The sequence below is a fragment of the Heteronotia binoei genome, chromosome 1, assembly GCF_032191835.1.
Source record: "Heteronotia binoei isolate CCM8104 ecotype False Entrance Well chromosome 1, APGP_CSIRO_Hbin_v1, whole genome shotgun sequence".
NCBI lineage: Eukaryota > Metazoa > Chordata > Lepidosauria > Squamata > Gekkonidae > Heteronotia > Heteronotia binoei.
The window spans coordinates 111,504,583-111,530,546 of NC_083223.1; the positions used below are offsets into that span (position 1 = coordinate 111,504,583).

Here is a 25,964-nt window from a genome sequence, read left to right on the forward strand (position 1 = left end):
ACAATAACTTGGGAAGTGTGCATGCACACAAAAGCTTACATTCTGAATAAAATTTTGTTGGTTCTAAAGGTGCTACTGGACTCCAACTTTGTTGTGCTTTAGACTAACACAGCTGCCCACCTTGATCTACTAGAATTTAGGAGTACCCAATGAAGTTGATGGGTGATAGGTTCAGAATGGAGAAAAGGGAAGAATACCTGCTGGGAGCATGGTGATGACCATGAATACAGATTTAAAGGGGTTTAAATGGGTTAATGGAGAATACATCATGAAGAAATGTTAGCTATGGTGATCAAAGGAAAGGTCAATGTACAAAGTTGGTAAGCTTCTGAATATCAGTGACTAGGACAAAATGTCAGAAGCAGGCCTTGACCTCTATGCCCTGTTTGTTTACCACTCCCAATTGTATAATGCAGGACGGTGGACTAGCCTTCCCAAGCCTCCCGCCCTGGCGGGAGAATACTGGATTTTCAGCCTCTTTTCCCGCTTTCCATAACTCTGGAAGCGGGGGGAGGAGGGGGGAATGGCGCCAAGGAGCATTTGCGTCGTCAGGGGAGGAGGTGCTGAGCCTGGCAAGGGAAATCTTGAGAAGGGAGGCTGGCTCGCCAGCGAGCGGGTGGAGGTGGCTGCCGAACGCAGGCGGGTCTTGACGGACTCCAATGCCCGATGCTTCTCCTCCTCCCTTCCCTTCCCTTCCCACCCAGCCCCGTTGCAGCAGCCGTTCTTCCTTTTCGCAAGCTGCTTCCCGCGCCCAGTCAGCTGGCTGGGGGGGGGGGGAGGAGAGAAGCCCCGCCTGCAAAGGACCATGTGCCTTTGCACCTCCGGAGGCTTGATTGCAAGGCTCCACTTTGGGATGGTGTGACTGCTGCTGTAAAGAAGCTGGCAGCAACTCGTGAGTAGAAAGGCCAGTCCCTCGCTTCAGTTGCCAGAAAGGGGGGGGGGAGGGAGGAGGAGAGGGAAACGTCTTCATTATTCCCTATGTGGAGATCAATTCTCATAGGGTATAATGGGGAATTAATCTGGAGGTTTTGGGGGCTCTGGGGGAGCTGTTTTTTGAGGTAGAGGCACCAAATTTTCAATTTAGTATCTAGTGCCTCTCCCCAAAGTACCCTCCAAGTTTCAAAACGATTGGACCAGGGGGTCCAATTCTATGAGCCCCAAAAGAAGGTGCCCCTATTCTTTGTTATTTCCTATAGAAGGAAGACATTTTAAAAAGTGTGCTGTCCCTTTAAATGTGATGGCCAGAACTCTCTTGGAGTTCAATTATGCTTGTCACACCCTTGTTCTTGGCTCCGCCCCAATGTCTCCTGGCTCCACCCCCAAAGTCTCCTGGCTCCTCCCCCAAAGTCCCCAGATATTTCTTGAATTGGACTTGGCAACCCTACGGTGGACTATTCAGACTAATGGTATGATGTAGTTGAGCTCTTTTTATGATTAATAACCGGTGACTTTCTCAGAAGAAATAAGATATCTGTAATATACAATCCAATACTAGGTTGCAACTAATTCCTTCTGTCTTGAATTAGAATTATTAAATGGAATGCAGCACAGCCATATTGCCAGCTCAGACACTTCCTTTTCAATATAACCTCTATAGGTTGTTCTTGAATTGTTTGCATTAGCTTTCCCCCACCTTCAGCGCATTCCATCTAGTGCTGGTAGATATCCATGTTTCCTAGCATTATATTCTTCTTCTTAAGATCTCTCTCTCTTTTTTTTTACTATGCTAAAATAAATTGGCATGTGCATTTATTCTAGTAGGTGTAGAGAAATGCAGAAAACCACGGCACACTCGTCTTTCAGGCTTGTCAGACAAAAGCAACTTCCTGCAAAAGAGCTGGCAAGGTTGTGGAGACTGCCTGTCAAAGACCATTGGCACTAAGGCACAGTTGTACACTCCAGCTGACTGATGAGTGGGCACTAGGCCATCAAGGCAGATGGACGTGAGTGTGCCGAGCCAAAAGACAATGTATGTGCATCAAGTGTAAATGCTGATGGCAGGTTTCCCAGTCAGTATCTTAATAGCTGACTGTTCTAAGCGTATGCATCTGTAGTTACAGGAATGCCAGCCTTGCTCTAGATTAAATTTTCAAACAATTAAATTTTAGAAAAGGAACAGGGGATATATTTAAAAGTGGGCCTGGGGATGAAATGACAAAAGAAAGGGTAAAGCTGTAATACAGGGAATTTCATCTGCTAAATTCTCTGAGATATATCCACAGGTTGAACTGCAACCAGAATTACTATTGACTGAATATTATTCAATCAATAGTAAATTGACTGAATAATTGACTGAGCCTAGTCTGAAAATCTCTTTAAACTTCCTGCTGAGCAGTGTTGATATGCCAAATCCCTGGTATACATAAGCTCATTGGGTCTGGCTGCTTCATCTCCATAGCACAGTGAAGATTTTTTCCGGATGGCTTTACAGTCTGTCAGCTTTAAAGAATGTTTCAAGGCAGAACCCTTTTGATGACAGACCTTTGCGTTTTGCAAAACCACAGGTAGAGAGTTTTCTATCATCATGGGGAATGGAAAGCAGCTTTCACTTCTAGCAGGGTTTCCCCCCCCCCAAAAAAAGGCCGATTTTTTCCCTACTATTACCTCTGCCAGCCCCAAAAGTGTTGGAAATCTTGGTATTCCCCCCCCCCCCCATTATTCAACCCTAAAAAGAAACTTATGGAAGTGCTTTTTGTACGTTAGAAAAATCTGGATTTTCAAGTGTCCAGAGCCAGCTCATCCACTAGGTAAATTAGGCATTTGCCTACGGCGCCTGGAGGGGGGCACCAAATTGGGCTCTCCCTCCCCTCCTGGCACCCAAAACAAATGCCTAATTGCTTTGCCATGGTCACCGGCTCACTGACTGGCAGCGGCAATTAGGCAGCAGTGGGCAGGCCACACACACACCCCCGGCATGCTCAGAGGAACAACGCCAGCCTCCTGCTTTCCCACTTCGGCAGGCATTGCAATAGAGTGTTCTCTCTTAATAGACAGCAGGAAGAGGCTTCGCTCATCCCTCCCTTCCTGTTCCAGAAGGGAGAAGGAGCAAAGCTCTTCCTGTTCTCTATTAAGAGAGAACGCTCTACTGAGATGCCCGCTGAAGTGGGTAAGTGGGAAGGTGGTGTCGCTCCTCTGAGTCTTCAGGGGGGTGGAGCACGGGGGCTGGACCAGGGGTGCCCCTGTGGAGGGGGGCAGCAAACAGTCAGTCTGCCTGGGGTGCCACACGCCCTTGGGCTGGCCCTGCAAGTGTCTTGACTGAGACTTAGGATTTTCCCCTTTTTTTGTGAATGTCCTGATTCCAAAAATGTATTTTAAGGGTGTTAATGCAGTATGTCTGCAGGGGAACCACTAAGGTACACACTGGCATCTCCATTTAAAGTGCCTCAATGAGCAGGTGTTGTGAAAGACTGAAGAACTGCTGCCAATCAGGGTAGACAATGCTCAGCTAAATGGAACCGATGATCCGACTTGCTCTGAAAGGAGATAAACACAGTATTAGCACTGTGGTTTTAGGTAATGGAAGGTTACATAAGCCTTTGTGGGTTCTATGAAACAAAACAGTCCCCAGAAGTCTGCACAATGAACAAAGAGGAGCCACTGCAACATCTCTATGGTATGAGGAGCTGCATGAAGCATCCAATATATTATAAAGGATCTAGTGGGAATAAAAGACAACAGGTACTACGCCTAAGTATTGGTGCTTGAGGCTAGACTCTGTCAGTTCATTCTCAGTACAATGGCTCATGGGACGACTATAAGAAATACTTGTGTACTTTTTTCTAATACTGAGAAAGTTCACAAATTCTGTTGAGACTAAGAACGTATGTCTGGTCAAAGAGCAGAGTAAGGAAGAAGTCTGCTGATATCTTAGCAGAATGACAAGAATGACTTAGGTTGGTAGAAAGGGATATTGAAGTATTCACCAACATAAAAGCAAGAAAATAATTTCTGTTCTCAACAAATTATATTTGGTATTATTTTAAAGCATCCTGGGAGGAGGGTGAAAACACTCTGGGAGCAAGCTTACCCCTATGTTGGCACAAGTCACAGTTATGTTGGTGTAACTCACACATCAGTGCAGGCCCTTTGAGGTGCCCCATCGTTCGTAGGCAACAGCCAGCCATCAGTTCAACTGGGGCATAGGCCCCTGTGCTGGATGGGGACAGTGTTGGGAGCGTGACCAGAGTTAGTCAGCTCCCTGAGCCCTTTCAGGCTGGGAATGCCCCCTGCCAGAGTCAGAAAGTTACTTCAACAAAAAACATAGCGTAGTCCATACATGCCCATGAATTGTGAGAATAAAGTCTCCCCACCCCCACCGCTGTTTCCCTGCCCATTAGCCTTGGAAGAGGTCAGGATGCCAATTACAGCCTCAGCCAAACCCCTCCCTCACCAGCACCCAATTGTAACCCCCCCCCCCCCAACTTACAAAAACTTTTGCCAGGATATCATAAAACTCAATATGTAGGGCACACAGCAAGGGACTTTGTCTTGGAGCTCCCTGTCATATGAACTTAGAGGGAGGGGCAAGAGACTTTGGTAATGGGAGATGCACAGAGAGGGCATTTAACACTGCAGGGTGAGCATTTTGGGCTAGGGTGGCCAGACCGTCCCGGTCTCCCGGGACTTTCCCGGTTCTGGCCACCAATTCCTGGCTCCCGGGCTGCCTATACCGAGACCATTAGAAAGTCCCGGCATAGCCAGCAGGGAGCTGGCGAGCCGCGCGCGCGCGCGGGCCGGGAAGGTGGGGAGTGAGGCAGCCAGCGTCCCTGCGCGTGCGCACGGCGGTGTGCGCACGCGCAAGGACGCTGGCTGCCTCACTCGCCGCCTTCCCCGCCCGTGCGCGGGGTCCGGAGAGGCCAGCGCTGGTCCCTGGAGGCCTCCAGAGGCCAGCGCCGGCAGCGGAGAGGCCAGCGCTGGTCCCTGGAGGCCTCCAGAGGCCAGCGCCGGGGGCGGAGAGGCCAGCGCTGGTCCCTGGAGGCCTCCAGAGGCCAGCGCCGGGGGCGGAGAGGCCAGCGCTGGTCCCTGGAGGCCTCCAGAGGCCAGCACCGGCAGCGGAGAGGCCAGCGCTGGTCCCTGGAGGCCTCCAGAGGCCAGCGCCGGGGGCGGAGAGGCCGGCGCTGGTCCCTGGAGGCCTCCAGAGACCAGCGGAGGCAGCGTGGAGAGGCCTGCGCTGGTCCCTGGAGGCCTCCAGAGACCAGCGCCGGCATCTCTGCCGCCTTCCCGGCCTCCGCAGCCGCCGCCAGCCCCGCCAGCAGCCCGGAGGAGAGGCCGCCACCGCCCTGGATCAAGGTAAGCCGAAAGTGGGGGAGGGGCTGGCGGGGGGGGCGGCTGGCCTTCCTTTTTTCCTTCCCTCCCTCCCTCCTTCCTTCCTCCCTCCCTCCTTCCTTTCTTCCTTCCTTCCCTACCTCCCTCCTCCCTTCCTTTCTTCCTTCCCTCCTTCCGTACCTCCTCCCTTCCTTCCTTCCCTCCTCCCTTCCTTCCCTCCTTCCTTTCCTCCCTCCTTCCTTCCTTCCTTCCCTCCCTCCCCTCCCTCCTTCCTTCCTTCCTTCCCTCCTTCCTTCCTTCCTTACCTCCCTCCGCGCGGTGCGGCGGCCTCTGCTCCGCTCGCCGTGGCTGCTTTTCCGAGATGGGCTCAGCCTGAGCCCATCTCGGAGAAGCAGCACAGCGAGCAGAGAAGCCCCGAATCTGGGTCCTTCTAGGACCCTGAGCAGCAACGCTGGAGGAGCAGGAGCAGGCCCCGCCCCACCACTCCCTGCAGGGGCAGAGAGGCGGCCTGCGTGGGCCTGCTTCACTTCTCCGCCCAGGCCCCAGCCTGCTTCGCCTTGTCCTTGGGGATGGACAGCTGCAAGCACATCATTGGAAACTTCATGGTGGGTAAGTGGGAGTCATGGGGAGGAGGAGAGGGGTGGATGTTCATCCCTCCGTCCTCCTGTCTTTTTGCTTTGTTTCCATGTCACCCACCCACCCTCTCTCACTCTCTCTCTCTCATAATATTCCTGTCCTTTCTCTCCATTTCTTCCGTCCACTATCTTTGCTTTCTTTGTTTCTTTGTCTACCCTTCCTCCCTCCCTCCTTCCCTCCTTCCTTCCTTCCTTCCTTCCTTCCTTCCTTCCTTCCTTCCTTCCTTCCTTCCTTCCTTCCCTCCTTCCCTCCCTCCCTCCCTCCTTCCTTCCTTCCTTCCTTCCTTCCTTCCTTCCTTCCTTCCCTTCCCCTCCCTTCCCTTCCCCTCCCTCCCTTCCTTCCTTCCCTCCCTCCCTTCCCTCCCTCCTCCCTTCCTCCCTTCCTTCCTTCCTTCCTTCCTTCCTTCCTTCCTTCCTTCCTTCCCTCCCTCCCTCCCTCCCTCCCTCCCTTCCTTCCTGACTGAATGGGCCACTGGCCTGATCCAACAGGGCTTCTCTTATGTTCTTATGTGACACAGAGTGTTGGACTGGATGGGCCACTGGCCTGATTAGGGTGACCATAATGTCTGAAGGCCAGCCAGGGACACCTGGGGGGGGGAAGGTAGGGGTGTGCGCGTGCGAAGCGCGTGCGCCGCCGGAAACAGGAAGTGACGTCACTTCCGGTGACGTCACTTCCGGTGATGTCATGCCACCGCCGGAAGCAGGAAGTGACACCACTTCCTGTGACATCATTTCCCCGCGTCACCTGCCGGAAACGGGAAGTGACATCACTTCCTCTGACATCACTTCCCCCAAATGACATCATTTCCCCCAAATGCCACTGCCGGAAACAGGAAGTGACTTCACAGCACTTCCTGTGACGTCCCCAAAAATCCCCCAAATATCACCGCCGGAAACAATTTTGTTCTCAAATCCTGTATATACTTCATCAGTATATGGGATAAGGCACTTTCTCAACTGTGCTGCATAATGCAGCCTATTTATTTTGTCCTGTTTGCTCTGTTGGCTCTGTTGGCTCTATCCGCGCCACCTTCATCACTTTCGGGGTGTGGATCCCCCAGTGGGGTGGTCTCCCGACTCCCTCCGCCGGCTGTTTCTGATAGCCCTGCGCCCCCTCTTTCATTTGATATGTGTCCCGTGCGGGTGCCACCCTCCCGCCGGGAGATGCCGCAAAATGAGCCCCCTTGAGGCTTATGGCGGCAGGGCTCGGGGGAAGCGAGCTAGACTGCTGTTCTTTTGAGGTGTTATAGAGTGTTTCGAGCCCGTCCCTGTGGCATCGGTCCCAGTTACAGGTAAGCAACCTGTTTATCTTGTTCCATGGAGTGCAAGGCCCTCCAGGTCACATATGGAGAGAGGCGGTTTCTCAGTTATGTTGGTCCCAGGCCACACAAGGCTTTAAAGGTCAGTACTAAAACCTTGAAACTGGATCTGTGGGCCCATACAGGCAACACCATCAACAGGCATGCCACCACATTCTGCACCAGCTGGAGTTTCCAGATGAATCTCAACGGCAAGCCCATGTAAAGAAAGTTACAGTAATCAAGTCTGGAAGTGACCATTGCTAAGATTTTTACAACAATTTTGGCATAACATCTAAAGAAAGTTCTATCTGAAATTATACATCAAGATCAGGGTGGTTTTCTTCCAAGAAGATATTTGAAAAATAATATTAGATCAATATGTAACATATTGGAATATTATGAAACCCATCCAGAGAAACAATTAGCATTAATTTTTAGATGCTGAGAAGGCCTTTGATAATGTCAGTTGACAGTTTATGTTACAACAGCTGAATATCATGGAATGTTGCTGTGATTTTTTAAAGATGATTCAGTCTATATATTCTCATCAAAGTGCGAAGTTTATTGTAAATAGCGAACTAACAGAATCAATTGAAATACAGAAGGGAACAAGACAAGGTTGTCCCTTATCATCATTGCTTTTTATTCTTACTTTGGAAATATTGAATAATCGAATTGGAGAAGATCCAGATATTAAAGGTACACTGATCAGAGGGAAACAGCATAAACTGAGAGCATTTGCAGATGATCTTGTTTTTATATTAGAACAACCATTAGATTCTACTGACCACCTGATGAATAAATTGGAGCAGTTTGGAGTGGCGGCAGGAATGAAAATCAATTATAAGAAAACTAAATTTCTAATTAAGAATATGGCAATGGCTCAAACTCATCTCTTTCAACAAAGATCAGGATTTACCTATTTGAAGAAAATTAAATATCTAGGAATCTATATTTCAAATAAATTATTAACTTAAAGATAGATAATTATGATAAACTACTTAAAGAAATTAAAAAGGACCTTGAGACTTGGAAATACTTGAATGTGTCCCTAATGGGAAGAATTGCTTCAATAAAAATGAATATCCTTCCGAGACTGTTATTTTTATTTCAAACTGTTCCAATTTTGCTGCCTAATAGCTTTTTCCAAGAATTAAACAAATTTATTTCTGTATATATTTGGCAGAATAAAAAACCAAGAATTACGCTGAAAGCCTTACAAGATTTCAAGGAAAGCGCAGGTTTTGCATTACCAGATGGGCAGTTATACTATAGAGCTTGTGTACTGACCTGGGTGAGAGAATGCATGTTGCTAAATGACACAAGACTGTTGCCCTTAGAAGGACATGACCTTACTATGGGTTGGCACTCATACTTATGGTATCAAAGATTGGAAGGTCACTCTTATTTTAAAAACCATTTACTACGGAAATCTCTTTATTCAATGTGGGTCTGGTTGAAGCCGAAGGTGTATCAAAAGATCTCGAGATGGGTTTCACCAGTTAAAGCTTTTATTCAACCAAAATTATTAAATCCAAACATGATTTGGAGATAGAAGGATCTACAGGAACAAAATAATGAACTGAAATCTAAAGAGGAGCTGGAGCTCCGGAATATTAATATGGATTGGTGGTTGAGATTACAAGTGGAGTCTAGATACTCTAAAGATAAAGCAATTTGTTTTTCTACCCAACTATATAACTTTGATAAGATAATTTTAGGTTCATAGGAGAAATTGATTACAAAGCTATATTCATTTTATTGCAAATTAAAATGCAAGATGAAATTATAAAAGACTGTATGATTAAATGGGCAAAGAATATAGGCCGCAATATTGGTATAGATGAATGGGAGGCTTTTGTGGAAGTCTAATATTAAACTATTCTGAAGATAATGTTTATAAAATGTTTTATAGATGGGATGTAACTCCTGAAAAACTGTCTAAAGTGTATGTTAATCTAACTAACAAATGTTGGAAATGTACCTCCCATACTGGGATTTTTTATCGTATGTGGTGGTCTTGCAATGTTGTTGAAAGCTATTGGGAAATAGTACATGAGTTATTGCAGAAAATATTAAAAATGCAAATTAAATTTAATCCAGAGTTATTTTTATTGAACATTTTTCCTAATGATTATCCAAAAGAGGTAAAACATCTGATGGCACATATTAATATGGCAGCAAGAATTTTGATTGTGCAAAAGTGGAAACATCAGGAATTGCCTACTAAACAAGAACTGATTGGAAAAATATTACAGACAGCTGAACTGGACTATCTATCTTCTCTACTGAGAGGCATGACTATGAAAGATGCTAAAAAGTATTGGAAACCACTATATGCTTGGCTGGACACTCCTGTGTGAAAACCTGACTACTGCTACCCGATGAAAATTGCTATTTTTTCTTTTTGTATTTGTATCATGACTTACCCAGATGTATATAAGCTAAGTCTTACAGTATTTACTTTGAATTCCAATGTACTTTGAATTTTTTTGAACTATTGTTCCCCTTTTAGTAATATGATATGCCTAATGTAACTTCTTTGTTTACATTTTTATTTCTATTCCTTCCCTATTTTCCCTTCCCTCCCTCTCTTTGTTATAATTCTAATAAAACTTTGAAAACTGGAAGTGACCATTGCATGGATCACTGTAGCCAATCTTGTCCATAGCATGCAGGGAAAACAAAGATGGCAACCACGTGCCTGTCATCTGCATGGATTTCTGTAAAAGGGTAGGGTGGTGCTCTCCCAAGCCACCCTTCCCCACCCAACTGTCACATATGATGGCATCTGCCCCTGGGACTGGCCACTCCTGTCGACCCAAAGTTCCCCTCTGCTCGTGCTGCTCCCACCTCAACACTATGCTGTGAGACCACACTGTAGTAGAATTGCCATAGATATGATCTTGCAAGTAACTAGTCACAATTTCTTCCCCCCTTCACCGCAGCATAACCTGGCCCTTAGGGAGCTAATTAGCAGCACCAAGTTGCACGGTGGCCGGTTGCGGCAGAACAGGTGCAACTCAGGATTGCTCTGCCCATGTCCTTCACTTCTTAAAAAGAGAGAGAGATGTGAATAGCATAAGACTTGCCTTTCAGAATCCTCCAGTCCTCCATTCTAGATAGACACCTGCTAGTTGTCCGGTGTCTAATTTACCATTTTTAGGTAAAATTATCGAGAGGGCTGTGGCGTTGCAGCTACAGAGGTTTCTGGATGACGCTTCCGTCCTAGACCCGTGCCAGTCTGACTTCCGGCTGGGCCATGGGACAGAGACGGTGTTGGTCACCTTGGTGGATGACCTCCAGCGGCAACTGGATCGAGGCGGCGTTGCGGTGCTGATGTTGTTAGACCTGCCGGCGGCATTTGATACAGTCGACCATCAGCTACTGACGCGCCGCCTCGCCGACATTGGGGTTGGGGGGTCGGCCTTGCAATGGCTTTCCTCCTTCCTCCTGGGTCGGGGACAGAGGGTGGCTATTGGGGGTGAGCAGTCCCAGAGGCGCACACTGGATTGTGGGGTGCCTCAGGGAGCAGTTCTCTCCCCGATGTTGTTCAACATCTATATGCGCCCCCTTGCCCAGATTGCCCGGAGGTTTGGGCTGGGTTGCCATCAATATGCAGATGACACCCAGCTCTATCTACTAATGGACGGCCAGCCCGACTCCGCCCCAGGGAATCTCGACCGGGCCTTACAGGCTGTTGCGACGTAGCTTAGGCTGAGTGGGCTGAAGTTGAATCCAGTGAGGACAGAGGTCCTTTGTGTGGGTCACGGTGCTCCGGGAGGGGAAATAGCTCTCCCGGCCTTCGACGGTGCGTCATTGAAAGCGGTGCGCAAGGTAAAGAGCCTGGGTGTTTTACTGGAGCCTTCATTATCGATGGAGGCCCAGATAGCAGCCACTGCCAAGTCAGCATTCTTCCATCTGAAGCGGGCAAGGCAGTTGGCTCCTTTCCTTGAGCGCCGGGACCTCGCAACAGTGATCCATGCAACGGTCACCTCAAGATTAGACTACTGTAATGCCCTCTACTTGGGGCTACCTTTGTGCCGGACCTGGAGGCTGCAGCTAGTGCAGAACGCGGCGGCCAGGCTGTTGTTGGGACTCCCGAAATGGGAACATATACGGCCGGGGCTACGTGGACTGCACTGGCTGCTGATTATATACCGGGTCCAGTACAAAGTGTTGGTCATTACCTTTAAAGCCTTATATGGCCGAGGTCCTGCCTACCTGAGGGACCGTCTTTCCCCATATGAACCCCAGAGAGCACTGAGGTCAGCTGGGAAAAATCTAATGACTATCCCTGGGCCAAAAGAGATCAAACTCCAGAACACCAGAGCACGGGCCTTTTCAACCGTGGCCCCTGCCCTATGGAACCAGCTCCCTGAGGAGGTGCGGGCCCTGCGGAACCTTGATCAGTTCCGCAGGGCCTGCAAGACTACCCTCTTTAAACTTGCGTATTCGGACTGCTGAAGAAGGCTGTGAACTAAGGACCTGCTAACGCGGTTCTAATCAAAGACTATACCGCTGTGTAAACCGTATAGATTGTATAAACTGACAGAACTAGCGTCAATCACCATCGGCACTGTCAGACCAAGTTATTTTAATTGTATTAACTGGTTTTTAATGTTGTTAAATATAATGTTTTATATTGTTAAATTTAAGGTTTTATCTATTATTGTATGTCCTATGAAATGCTGTTAGCCGCCCTGAGCCTGCCTAGGTGGGGAGGGCGGGATACAAATAAAATTTATTATTATTATTATTATTATTATTATTATTATTATTATTATTATTATTATTATTATTATTATTATTATTATTATTATAGTTGAGGCCAATATGTAACTGGTTTCCTCCTGAAGCTGCTTTTTCTTATTATTATTTTATTTTTATTATTCTAGTTATTAATGTTTATACTGAATGTTTCAAATTTCTTTTGGACTTTGTTTATATTTGATGTTTTAAGCTTGTGCTCTCTTTTTACATTGAGCCAAACTTTCTTATGTAGCAGCTCTGCCATTTACCTTCACCATTATGTTTTTGGCCTTGATCTGTGTTTGATTTGAGGCCATAATAACCCAGCAAATTTGTGGGAGTATGGCAACATCAGTAACAACAAATGAAGTAAAAACTGATGGCACAAAAATATGTGTGGAAATTAGGGGATAACCCAAAACAGTATGGAGCCAAAATTGATGAAGAAATTCTATGTTGGAAAGCACCTTATGTTACCCAAAGTGCACTGGACAGAAAGTTATAGCCATCTGTAGTAATGCCCCTGCAGCACAGTTTTCTTTGCCTTCATTCTGGATAGGGCAGTGCAGAGAGAAAGGCCCAGAAGCTCTGGTTTGAGACCTGATACAAAGACATAGGCAAGACACAACTGAGGCAGTGTCCTTTGGAAGGGAGAGCAACAGCTTTTCCTTGTTTGACGCAAAAAAACCCCAAAACTTGTTTTTTCAAAAGAGAAAAGGCAGATGCTCTTGTAGGGGTCAGGGTTTGTCATTGTGGTATTCTTGAATCTACTGAAATCTTGAATGGTCATCCTATATTTTCCTCTAGCTGGAGCATTTTAACGGGGATAGATATGCTGGATTCTTGTCAGATTTTCCCTAGGTTCTGGATCCTGTGCAGTCTTGAATGTTGATTCTTCCAAGGACCCATTAAAATGAGAACTAATAATCCTAAATTGGTAGACATATTTGTAGAAAAATGGTTTGTTTTCTTTGATTATGTAAATGAAAATGCTTCAGAGAAATGTAAAATGCCAACAAAATATTTGGATTTTATTTTATACTAATGATGTATGGTTATTGTGGACTTTGTTATGTAAGATGGTTTTTGTCTTACTCTGTGTTGGACTGTTCATGTAAGTTTATTATATAAATAATAACAATTTAAGATTTAAAAAATGAGCACTATTTTTGAGGGTTCCCCCCTTCTTTTGAAATTAAATATAACTTTGTTACATTTTCAGAGCAATTGTTCACATATATATGTTTAATTTGATAGTACTGTGGTCACTGTTTTCAGTTGGCTCAACAGCTCTTAATTTTGTCCTTGCCCTTTGCTCCTAAGTGTTAGGCTAGTGTGTTCAATTTATAAGAGTCTTTACACAGAATAAACTGAGCCATGGTGATAAAGAATAAAAAAAGAAACAGGCAACAGAAAGGCTTATTGGAGTCTGGCAGTTAGTTGACATGCAGCCATATCCTGTTGCAACTCCTGTTCTATGTTTTCTGCCCAGCTGAAGAGGTTTAAAATTTTGTAAGTATGCGTTTTTGGGAAAACAATATTTTGGGGGACCCAAATTGCTCTCATTTAATCAGGCATATGGATAGATCCAAGTGGACAGCCGTGTCAATCTGAAGTAGTAGAACAAAATAGGAGACAAGTCACACCTTTAAGACTAATAAAAAAGTAAATTGGTCTTAATCAGGCATAATCTGTGAACACTTGGACAAAAATGTTGACAAAATCCCTTGATAACCTGTATGTGTAAACAAGCTACTATCAGCTGTGACACATCAATCACCAAGGATTATTTCTTTCTATTAAATACTTTGCCCCACAATGAAAGCTAAATTAAAGACCCCACACCATCAACAATATGAAACATACAACTAATAAATATATAAGAAAATTAAGCTGTTATTTCTCAAAGTGTTATCAATACAATATCAAAATATCATACATACATACATATATATTTATTGCTCACACACCATTTGGTCACAAGCAAATGGCAATGAAATAAAAAATTCATCAGTAAATAGATTTTACAGAATTTACAAAATAAACGTTTAGAATCAGCAAAGTGCACAACATAAAACATCATTTCCCATTTTCTTAAAATCCTCCTCTTGTCTCTTAAATCTAAACACTCCCAGAAGAAATTTTACAACTGAAACTGTGCTGGTTAGATCAAAGCCACGCAAAAGTTGGAGCTTATTTGCCACAGGCAGATCAATAGCAGAAATCAATGGGTCAATAAACTGTTTTCTTAAGTAGTTATACCTGTGGCAAACAAAAAACACATGTTCTACAGTTTCAACAAATCTGGATCCACAACCAGATAATCTCTCAGAATAGGGCTTTCTCATGTAGCACCCACTAAGAACACTAGTAGGGAGCACATTAAACATGGCTAAAAAGAAGGCTCTTCCGTAGGCTGGTATGGTCAGAAAATCTATATAGGGACAATAGGACTTGGAATATGTAAAACCAAAGAAGGCAGGAGAGTACACATGACAGTTAATAGTGTTAGGGTTTGTAGAATCTTTCGGGATCAAGTGCCGTGTTCTACTGGAGAAAGTTTTCCTTCCAGACGTTTCGTTCTCAGCTGCGGAGAACATCCTCAGTGGCGTTGCAGCCGGAGCAGGCGCTCAGACCTTCTCCCTAGCTGAGAAAACTTTCTCCAGTAGAACACGGCACTTGATCCCGAAAGATTCTACAAACCCTAATGATGTTACCAGCTGTGAAAACCTGAAATCTTAATTAATAGTGTTGTTTAAGTTCCACTGAAACAGTCTTTTTTTTTTTCATCAGGGATTGAGTTTTGGAATAAGACAAAGTAAACAAAAAAGCATTATCCAATCCCAAAGTCTGAAGTTTAGAATCTACAAATTCAAACCAAGGGTTAACAAATGAGTCTCTTTGTAGTACAGATAAGAGACTGTCTGCAGGGAGAGCCAGAAGAGATTTTAACCGGTATTCAAAGATTGCAGCCTGAGCTTTAGCTTCCAAGGATCAAATTCCAAACTCAGCTCTAATGGCATCCCCTGCAATACAGTAGGGGGCAGCCAAGAGTTTTCAAAGAAGTTGTGCAAAACAGTATCTAAAAATTAGGGTTTGTAGAATCTTTCGGGATCTTTCAGGAATCCCGAAAGATTCCACAAACCCTAATGATGTTACCAGCCGTGAAAACCTGAAATCTTTGATAGTATCTAAAAACTCATTTGCTGAGTCAGCCCATAAGGGAGTTCCGTACAAAAACTCAGTACCCACTTTGGTATCAAAAAGTTTGATTGCACAGGGGTCATATTGCTCACCTCTGGAAAAAAAGAAATGCAGGATTCCCTTGATCGTTCTCAGAGCTTTCTCTTTCATAAGGTCCATGTGATTCTTCCAATTAAGATTAGATTGAAATTTCAGACCCAAATAATTATAACTGGTTACTTGTTGAATCTTCCTCCCATTTAAGTACCACACATGTGGAATAAATCGAGGTTTTTTTGGTAAAAACAACTATCTTAGATTTATTATAGTTGATGATTAAACCCTCGTTACTGCAGTAGTTTCCAAATGCTGACAGTAAATGATGCATGCCCACTAGAGAGCGGGTAGTCAGTAGGATGTTGTCATCATACATAAGTGTGGCAATTGGAAGATTTGCCAGCCTGGGTGCATGCGAATTATGAAGCCTAAGATTGTTTTGTAGGTCGTTTTTAAAAAGATTAAATAAGGAGGGTGCCAAAACACAGCCCTGTCTGACTACCCTATACAATTTGAAGGAATCTGAAAGCAGTCCTTGCTTATTGGTTCATACTCATGCTTCAGTTTCACAATATAAAGATCAAATTAGCCAAAGTAAGCGGGCATCTATACCATAGTTGATAAGTTTCTGCCACAATCTGCTTCTAGGGACTGAATCAAATGCCATCTTTAGGTCCATAAAGGCAACATATATTGAGCCATTAGGAAAAGATGTATATTTCTTTATAAAATGCAATAAATATCATCATAACACAAAGCTAATAACCTTTTTTTTAGCAGGAGAGCACAGGGATGGCTTGGGATCAGGGAGTGTCGCCCAATATGCAAATGAGTTCCTTTTGAACTTTTTCTACAAAAAAAGCCTTGCTAATAACAATATATAACACTCAAAATACCAAAATAACCACCACCATGTCAAGAGTTGTATTCAAAAGCTATTTTTGAATACAACATGAAATATATTTATTAGTTGTATATTTTATATTGTTCATGCTGTGGGGTCTTTGATTTTGCTCTTCAATCCACTGTGGTCCCTGTTTATATCTTTTAGTTGACAATGAGAGCTATGCTGGATGGCCTGTTAAAGCTGGGCTACAGCCGATTGTATGATCAGTATCCTATTTCTTTAGCAAGCTTTTCTTACTGTGGACAAGTCTGTATATTTAGATAGCAAGGGGTAAAATACTGCCCTTATTTTGTTGTTATTTTAGCCATTTGAAGAGATGCTGGTAATACTGTTTACCAAATTTCAATGCAGTAGCTGCAAGATCATTACAGTAGAAATAAAAAATATGCACATTGCCCATAAAGCTGTAATGAATGGGTTACTGTGCTTATCTTTTGTGTTTTGCATAGAAATGTCTAAAACTGTCATTCCTGCATTTCGCAATTAGGCATTGTTCACAGTTCCCTCCCACACTGTATATATTTCTGAAGAAGGCTACACAAGTTATGTATCTGAAGACGTGTCCATAAAAGCTTATGCTTCAATAAATCTGTTAGTCTTTAAGACCTCTGTAATTTTTTTTTTAAGTAACACTCAAATGTTTTTCAGATTTCAAGGTTATCGTAGATTTCTAGTTGAAATATCTGAGTGTGGCAGCAGGTGTGTGTTCCATTGTGTGCACACTGAACGGCTTCTTTTGTGTCTTCTGCAGAGACAGTAAATGTTGCAGAATAGGGTTCCCAGGTCCAACTCAGAAAATACCTGGAGACTTTGGGGATGGATCCAGGATACTTTTCTATCCCCTAAAATAAATAAATAAATAAATAAAAATACAGCAGTGCAGCTTCCCTGAACACAGTCTTAATTTTCTCGTCCCCCAGCAGCAAAAGTGAGCATGCACACTCTCATAAAGCAGCCAAAATAAACACAGTCAGCAAGCACACACTTTTGTGATCTCACTGGGGCAATTTACTCACATTGCTGAATATAACCATTAGTGGTATTTCAACCAACTTCTTCAGACTAAAAGGAAAATGAAAGAACAGCTTAGGGGTGGAGTTTTCCTCCAAACAAACCAAGGGACTGGGAGCAATGTGGTTCTGTCTGCTTTCCCCCGCCAGCCTGGGGAGAAGTCTGAAAAACCAGGGGATCCCCCACCCAGTCCTGGGGACTGATAAGCCTATTGCATAACATAATTTTGTAATAAGCATTCTATAATTAGTATATAAGAACATAAGAAGAGAAGACATATTGGATCTTCCCTTACAGAACCCATGCCATTTCCCTATCCTCCTTCAGTAATCCTTTTACTCCTTGGTTATCCAAGGGCCCACTGCTTCCCTGGCTGGTTTGAAGACATTTTATTGTTGGTCTTTTATGTTTTTTGCAATATGCACCTCATAGTCCCTTTTTGTCTGCCTCATCACAGACCCACATTTTATTTGCCACAACCTGTGTTCCCTTTTATTTACCTCATCTAGATACCCTGTTATATTAAAAAGCCAATTAAACATATATTAAAATGCCTATTTAACAACCCACCCCCATTTTTCAAGTAAACTGTTGTTTCTGTTAGCATACAGTGATCAGAGCAGGGACAAACTGGGAGATAAAACAGTCCTGGAAAGGGCCCCAATCCTGGTCTGTCTCCAGCCTCAGACCCCAATGTAAAGGAAGGGAAGAAGGAAGAAGACCTGATCTTGACCCTCAACAGAGGAGAGAGAGAAGGAGCAGACTCTTCTGCCTTTCCTGCACCCACCTGCATTCTATATTCTGCATTCTAAAGCTCATGGTTATAGTGACTCACCTCATATAGAATGCAGCCACTGGCTCTTGCACGATGAGGGCTGTCAGTTTACAGTGATTGCTTGAGCCTTGTGACTGTAGCAACTCCTGCTCACCTGATATGGGGCAGGGGACACTGGCTCCCACAAAAGTTGCCAGTTTGCAGTGGTGGCAGGTCCAGCCCCCTCACAGCCCTGTAGCTGGGGAAGCAGCCACAAGGAGAAGGACTCTCTAGGACATTGGGTCCTCCCCTGGACCAACTCCAGTGGCCTTAATGGTTAATCCCCCTGGAACAAAGAAGATCATTCAGCAATATATAATGGGAAACATGAGGGAAACTTGAACAGTAATCTTAATAGGTCAATAGAGATGTTCCAAGTGTGCAAAACTGTCCATCTCCTTCCCCCCCCTTTTTTTTCTGTGCAAAATGTTGACGTTTGTGGCATATGTGCTGAAGGGAATCTTAATTTATTCATGGTGATTTTCTTTGCTTCATTCTTCTGTACAAATTCTTCAATTTCATTTTATATGATGGTTTGTATTCCATTGTGGGAAATTGGCTATTTTGTGGTCCTCACAAAACAGCTGCCTGGGGTTTTTTCCCTATTAAATATTATAGAAATGTATGTAGTACAACCAATGTACAATATAGCAGTACATTGAGACCTAACTATCAATTGCATCCTATACCTTTCAAAGTTCAACAGACAGGATAATTTCAACAGGTATTGATACAATGACAGGGTAAGAAACAGAATTTGCCTTTCTATTAAAATATTAAAATAACTGCAGCCCTCTCAAAGGCTGGATTCAAACAGCCAATTTGAGCTAACATTGGCACTTCCCCCAGGTGGATTAAAAAATCAAGATCAGACAGGCACAGCTGCCAGCATTCCACACTGGCACTCACCCCGTCCTCCGCAATCTCTGAGACAGATCAAATAGCTACTAGTAGGGAAGTGGTAGCAAAACCTTCTGCCTCACCCCTCCCATGTTTCCTGGTGTCTGACTGCAGCAGCATGCAAGCAAGGCAGACTGTCAGTGTGAATCTGCCAACCCACTCTAGGTTCTCACCAGTATTCTTTAAAAAAAAAATCACTGCCACTGAGCACGTAAGCACATAGCCACTAAAACTGTAATGGAAAAAAAGAAAACCCAAACTATGCTAAGGGGATGATGCACAACAACTATGTGAACACATCAAAGTGCTCCCCCCTCAATATATGGATGCCTCATGTGGGAGTGTGTGAATGGGATTGTTTGTGTGAATGGTTGCTCCATTTTGGGGCAGCATAATTTCAGATGCCTCCCATGCACATGGAGCTGCCCATTTGTACCCACCCAAAGTATCCCATAGCAGTTATAAAGAGAACATTTCTATGCAAGGAATACTTCTAAAGTACACCAGTGAGAGACTTGCCATCCTATCTCTGTTGATAGATTCGTGAGCCTGCAGCCTGCAGCGTAGCTGCTAGGCTGCGTCGGCTCTGTTTGCCTCCCTGGGAGGGAGGAGGCAGAGCTCGCCCGTTTGGGCGCGCAACGTGGGGGGTGGGGCCAGCCGCTTTAACGGCTGGCTCCTGCTTCCCCCAGCAGTCCTTCGTCTATTGGCCCTCCCGCCCGCCCTGTCTGTTATGTAGGCTTCGCTGGTTGCCTCATTTGAGGAGCCGGGTAGGAATTTTTTACACCTCGGCTGATTGGCTGTTGCTGGGGTGTGTTTTTTGCCTACCCTGCATAGCAGTGCAGTGGATTGTGGAATTGGCTTAGGGAAGGTGCCTTTAAATAGGTGGTCACTTTAGTTGGCAGGTTTTTGGGGTTTAGGACACTATGCGGCTAGGGGAGGACTGCGAAGCATCCCCCTTTTGGGGAATTTGGGGTCTGGCATGAACAACTTTGGGGTTTGGAGACCCGGGTTTGGAGATTGCAGACTGTCCTGGAGGCTTGGCTAGAGGGTGCCTTTCCGCCGAGACATGCGTCTGGGTTTGGGCCCTCTGGTGTGGGCCTCCCTGCTGGGCCTGCCTGGAGGGAGCTGAGTTGCTCAGCTCCGGCTGGGGGGCTGGGTCTCTCGCCCGTTAATGGCAGGGGAGTGGTCACGGTGACCCCTAGCCCTGGCCAGGCCGCTGGTGGGGTTCCCTTGCTGTTTATGCTGTTAATTAATAAAGTGGCCCAAATTTTATTCCAATGCATTGTGTCTGACTCTTCATTCCGACCTTGGGGGGCAAATGAAATGCAGTCCTAAGCAGAGATACACACTTTTAAATCAATGGCTTATTCTAGAAGTATTCTAAATATTCTCTTTGGGGTATAGGATGCCTCTTGAGGTCTAGGCTGACAATACCAATTCTCTATGGTCATAAAAGACTTCATTGATTTGTGGGTTCTGTAATTTATATGAGGTTGCTGTAGTTCTCCAGTATTCCCAGAAAAGTGAAGGGGGAGCAAACACTTTGAAGATCTCTCATAAAATGCAGCCTTAATTAGAAGTAGGAAGTACCACTGGGATTTGTTCATTGTCTTTTTAGAAACCTGCAGTATTTGTATTTCCAGAATAATTTTAGTTCAGTCTTAAAGCCAAAGTAAACATTTCAATGGCTATAATCTATAGATCACAGATATTTCAGATGCTTAAAATGCAGCATATTTGATTGTCTAGAAGGGAATATTTTTGTTTTTAAGATTCAGTTCAAGATTTACAGAAATAAATTAGAGCTTGTGTTGACAAGTAGACCCAAAAGTATTTGGTTCATATATTACCACAATTGTGAGTTCACTGTTTGGTAAGATGGCTACCGTAACTTTCATCCAAACGTTGGATCTGCACAGTGGTGACAATTACTCTGGCCCAGTTTACAGGGAAATACTGAATGTAGGAGGAATAACCCTCCAATCCAAGAAACATTTTAAGTACTGCTTTGTTATAGCAAAATACCTTTGTGTACCTGAATGAGTCAAATAATCACGTGGCCCATGCATTAATTAATTGCTTAACTTAATTACATCCATCAATATTTCATCACAGATGGTTTATTTATATACAGTTAAGAGAGTGCAAACCTCATTTTAAAAAGATGTGCAAGTTAAAGAAGGGAAGGTTTTGGTTTGCGTTTTTGGTGTGAGTTCCTTTCCTATCTCCTCCATGGGTCAATTTAAAAGATTTGGAAATTTAGAAAAGTGATACTTCATGTTGGAGAAGCATTTCTAAAAGCTGTAGAATAATAAACACCTTTGAGTCTAATTGCAAAACTGCAACACATGTGGCTTTAGCTGTACCATCACAGTACATAAGAAAGAGGATGGAGCGAAGAGGCTGAGCAGCGCCAAATTCTCTCAGCACCCAATTCTGAAACCTACCCTGCTGGTAGGATCAGAATCATTGCAGAATGGTGGCTCCCAGCATCAGCCTGGAAAGGTGGTCCAGAAGGATACCCTGATTGATGGTCCTGAAATTTACTGGAAGATTCAGGAAAATCAACAGAGTCATAGTTCCTCTGTCCATCTCCCAGTGCAAGTCAATCACCAGAGCAACCAGGGGTGTTTCAGTCCCATGACCAGGCCAACAACTGGATTGGAAAAAAATCAATCCACTTAATCCAGAAAAACATGCAACTGTCCAGCTGTCACCTGTCTAGTCACCTTGCTGAAGAATGGAACATTTCAGACTGGTTGATAATTATTGAGATGTCCTGGGTAGACTTGTTTAGAAGTGGATGCACCATAATCTGTTTCAAGGCTATGGCAACCACTATTGCTCTCAAGGAGGCATTATCTACCTCTTTGACCCAGTCAGCCACCCTCCCCTTGGTAGATTTAAGTAACCAGGATTAGAACAAGGGTCATACAAGCAAGTGGTAGAGTGAATACACTGAAAAGTATCCCATGCAGCACCCTGGCACCATCTGACCTTGTCACTACTAATGTACAGTCCAAGTCATAATGAATACAAGAGATTTTATCTGCATAGCATTGAACAAAATGGTCAGAGTGCGCCATTGAGCAGTCTGTTTTCTCCTGCAGTCCAAATGCGCAACTAGTTGAAAGAAAGATTCTGTATAATATGCTTGGTGCATCTGAAACTACAGTTCTGGCCTCAGACTTATTTACCCACTAGCCTCCTAGACAGTCAGGGCTTAACCTTCAGGAAACCACTTGGAGCACAGGAGCAGACATGGTCTAGAGCTATGTCTAGACATTCAGGGGCTGTGGTCTTGAACCAACTGATCTGGTAGAGCTCCCTTTCATACCCTCTATTTTAAAAGACTCAGGGAAAGCAGACCCATCCATTCTGGAAGCCATTTCTGAAACTCTCCTGGTAAGGTCTTTTAGGGTTGCCAACCCCCAGTTGGGTAGCAGGGGAGCCCCTAAGGGTTCTGTGATTAAACCAGCCTCCAATATAATCAACAAATTTTCATTGAAATTTATAAAGGAAACATAAACAACCACTTAAAGCAGTGAATTGTACATAAGGTGAAATCATACAGTATGCTTAGTCCTTTATAAGGACAAAATAAGGTGAAGTATTATAATATACACAGTCTTTCTTGGGACCAATAGGCCTCCAAATGGTTTCAGCCAAGAACTGGCAAAGTAGAGTCTTCACAAGTCAAACTGCTGTAGAAAAAAGCCAACAGTAGCAGACAGCTACGAAGGTGGCGCCTCTCTGCCTCCTTTTCTCTGAAGCTTCCACAGGCTTAATGCAAACGATTACAAAGTTGCTAATGGAAATCAATCCTTCAAGTACAATGAAAGTTATGATTATAATGAGGTGCTCCAGCGACCATCTAGTCGCTAAATTGGGTGTAAATTGAAGGCAAAAAAAAGAGACAACTTTGTTTAGGGTTGCCAAGTCCAGTTTAAGAGATATCATGGGACTTGGGGGGTGGAGCCAAAAGCAAGGGTGTGACAAGCAGAATAGAACTCCAAATAGAGTTCTGGCAATCACATTGAAAGGGACCACATGCCTTTTAAATGCCTTCCCTCTATTTGGAAATAATGAAGGATAGGGGCAACTTCTGGGGCTCATAAAATTGGACCCCGTGGTCCAATCTTTTTGAAACATGGAGGGTGTTTTGAGTAGAGGCACTAGATGTTATGCTGAAACTTTGGTGCCTCTACCTCAAAAAACAGAGAGCCCCAAATACTCACAGATCAATTCTCCATTATACCCTATGGGAATCAGTCTCCATAATGGAGTGCCCAGCAGACATTTCCCTACCCTGCCTCTGCTTTCTGATAACCTTGAAGCGGGGGGAGGGCCTCCAAACCAGGGGATCCCCTGCCCTCACCTGGGGATTGGCAAGTCTACCTTTGTTTCATCTGGCAACTTCCCAGTGACAGCTACTGGCCCTCCTTCTAGTATTATTTATGTGTTTTTAATTAACCTTCATAATTTTAACTGTATTCTCAATTGTTTAAATGTTTTACTGTTTCTTATAGTCACTGCCTTTTGGACCCTGATTGGGTGGGAAGGCAGCATAAAATAAATAAATAAATAAAGCCAGTAGCTATAAGTAGTTGGTCCTAGAATGAACTGGAAGATCTTCTATAAGCAAAGCTGTTTCACATGGCTATTTCACATAGCCCCAGTGTATTGAGAATGGGTTTTTTTTGTGTGTTTCAGATTTGCACCTTTTTTATTTGAACACAGTGGATGGCAAAATTAATAATGTATTATTCCCTTTTCCTTTCCTACAGTATGCTGTCTGGCTAGTCCTATGGGTTACATGGAACATATTTGTTATATGTTTCTACTTGGAGGCTGGGGACCTATCAAAGGTAATTTGGCATCTGATATATCTAAGCTAATGTTAAAGTACCTTCATTCTGAGAATGTCTTCTTGTAGTTACTTGAACTCCTGGCATCACTTAAAATGAAGATAGCAGCTGGGGAATGATGATTATACTGTGTACTTAGTTCTGTATTTCTTAAATCGTTAGGAAATAGCATGATGTATGCATTAAATGTTTACTGGTAGAAGATTTATTTATGGTGACTGTGTTGTTGAAGAAAGGCATTTTAAAGGATTTTTTTGGTTTCATATATTGTGAACCTTCAGGATAAGTAATTATTATTATTGGGAAATTTACTGGTAGTTTCCTCCTTCAGATTTATACTCAGATAACTGAAAATATACAGAATTGTGCTGCTAGTTAAATAAGAGAGCCAATGGAAGAAAGAGAGTAAGCTAAGCCACTGTGCCAAATATGCTGGAAGTCATATCTATTGTGACTGTATGACAGTGTTTTTGTCCAAATTATACACTTTCCTTTGATTAAGACATAATTTGTTTTCTACATTCAACTTCTGTTTTTTTTTCCTGCATCTCAGGAAAATGTAAGATAAATGTGCTATGGTAACATAGGGTCTAACAGTTAGCAACTTTTTCTCAAATATTAAGTAAATTTATAATTTTTCTTATAGAAAATGAAGACATTTATAATTTTAAATTCTCCCCTCCCAAATTTTTGGGTTTTTTTTCTTTCTGGAATTTTTCCTCCTGTGGCTTCAAAGTTCCTGGAAATTTTACATCTCTGTATGCCATGAGCTAATGGAATAAGCGTTAACTGTGAGGTATGGTAGGATACAACCCATTGGTTGGAAAGAATTCAGCAGTGGCTGAAGTCACATTGAATAAATACATACAACTCTAAAAATGCAGCAATTCATGTATAATTGATTTGTTCTACAATATTAACTCTGTTTAAAGAGCATTTGATAGTTGAAGACAGAAGATGGATGTGATAACAGTTATCTCTTATTTTATTTATTAAATATACTTAATGTCATCTTTCAACACAAGGTTCCTGAGGATTCATGCTTTACCTCTTATTACTATAAAATCTGTCTTCTTATATGGACAGCATATTACCGTTGTTCTGAGTGACATCTGTGTGTAGTGGTGTTTTCCAAAGGAAATGTTTGAGGTATAAAAAACATCAATGCATAGGCACTCAGAGCCAAACTACAAGTGATGGTGGACATGGGTCTAACCTGTGGCTGCTGTCATCACTTTTACATGAAAAGATAGCTGTTTAAAATTGCCACAAGGGCCCGATCCTGATCTGGCCCATACTATGGTGTCACCAGGCAATCTTACCCACCCCTTAATATTTTCAACTGCCAAAAGAGCCACAGGATAGGGTGTTTGGTCACTTGAAACAGCATGGAGGGGGGAACAAGGTGACTTATTGCCTACGCCACAGGCCATTATAACAATTTTTAAACATCTAAATTTTCCTCTAAAATGGCTGCAATAAAGACTGACTGGCTAAAATGACATCATTGGCCATGGGCTGAACTTGTGTCTGCTATAACATGCATTTTGGCTCTCAGGTATTCCATGTACACAGTTATTTAAAGATACGTGTGCAGAACACTTTATATATTTATCACAGAAAAAGTGGTATTAACACTGTTTTTTTCTGCAATGATTATAACTGACACCTTTGCTTTACATATAAGTATTGGCTGCTGAGTTTCAAAAACTAAAACTCATATCTTTAGTATCTGTCAAAAATTAGCAGTGTGTACATTTCCTGTCAAGAGATGCTTATGAGCATTGCAGGAGAGCTGCAGGGGAGTTAAGGGCCTATCTTTTTTTTTGTTTTCAGTCTTCATGTAAGATTCTATTGTTTCTCTCCACCCCCATTTAGTAGATTTATTGAAAAAATAAATAAATAAATACAGAATTAACACATTTATTTATTTATGTTAATTTATATTCTGCTGTTTTCTGCGAGTGAGCTCAGGGCGGATCACAACAAGAGTTAAAATAATTAAAAACTACAAGCTAAAACCATAAAATACAATAAAACAAATATCACATATATCACAGGCAGTGGTTCCCATTGGGCACATTCTATATATCAGTACAGTAGTAGGCCCAGAGATGAAATAATAAATTAAGATAAAATAATATAGCATCATGACAGGCAAGGGAGGCCAAGCGGATGGAAATAAGGATGTCCATTGCCTCAACCAAAGGCCAGGTGGAACAGCTCCATTTTGCAGGCCCTATGAAATGGCATCAAATAAGGTAGGGCCCG

General features: G+C 43.4%; 1 protein-coding gene across 3 annotated transcripts in view; it reads left to right on the forward strand.

Annotated features, from left to right (window-relative positions):
* Positions 1-25,964, forward strand: part of NKAIN2 (sodium/potassium transporting ATPase interacting 2) — a 952,006-nt gene that overhangs the window by 472,244 nt on the left and 453,798 nt on the right. For all 3 annotated transcript variants that reach the window (XM_060238906.1, XM_060238922.1, XM_060238914.1), the window contains exon 3: positions 23,613-23,693. In XM_060238906.1, the coding sequence (XP_060094889.1) occupies positions 23,613-23,693 (81 nt within the window). The remainder of the gene's footprint in view (positions 1-23,612; positions 23,694-25,964) is intronic.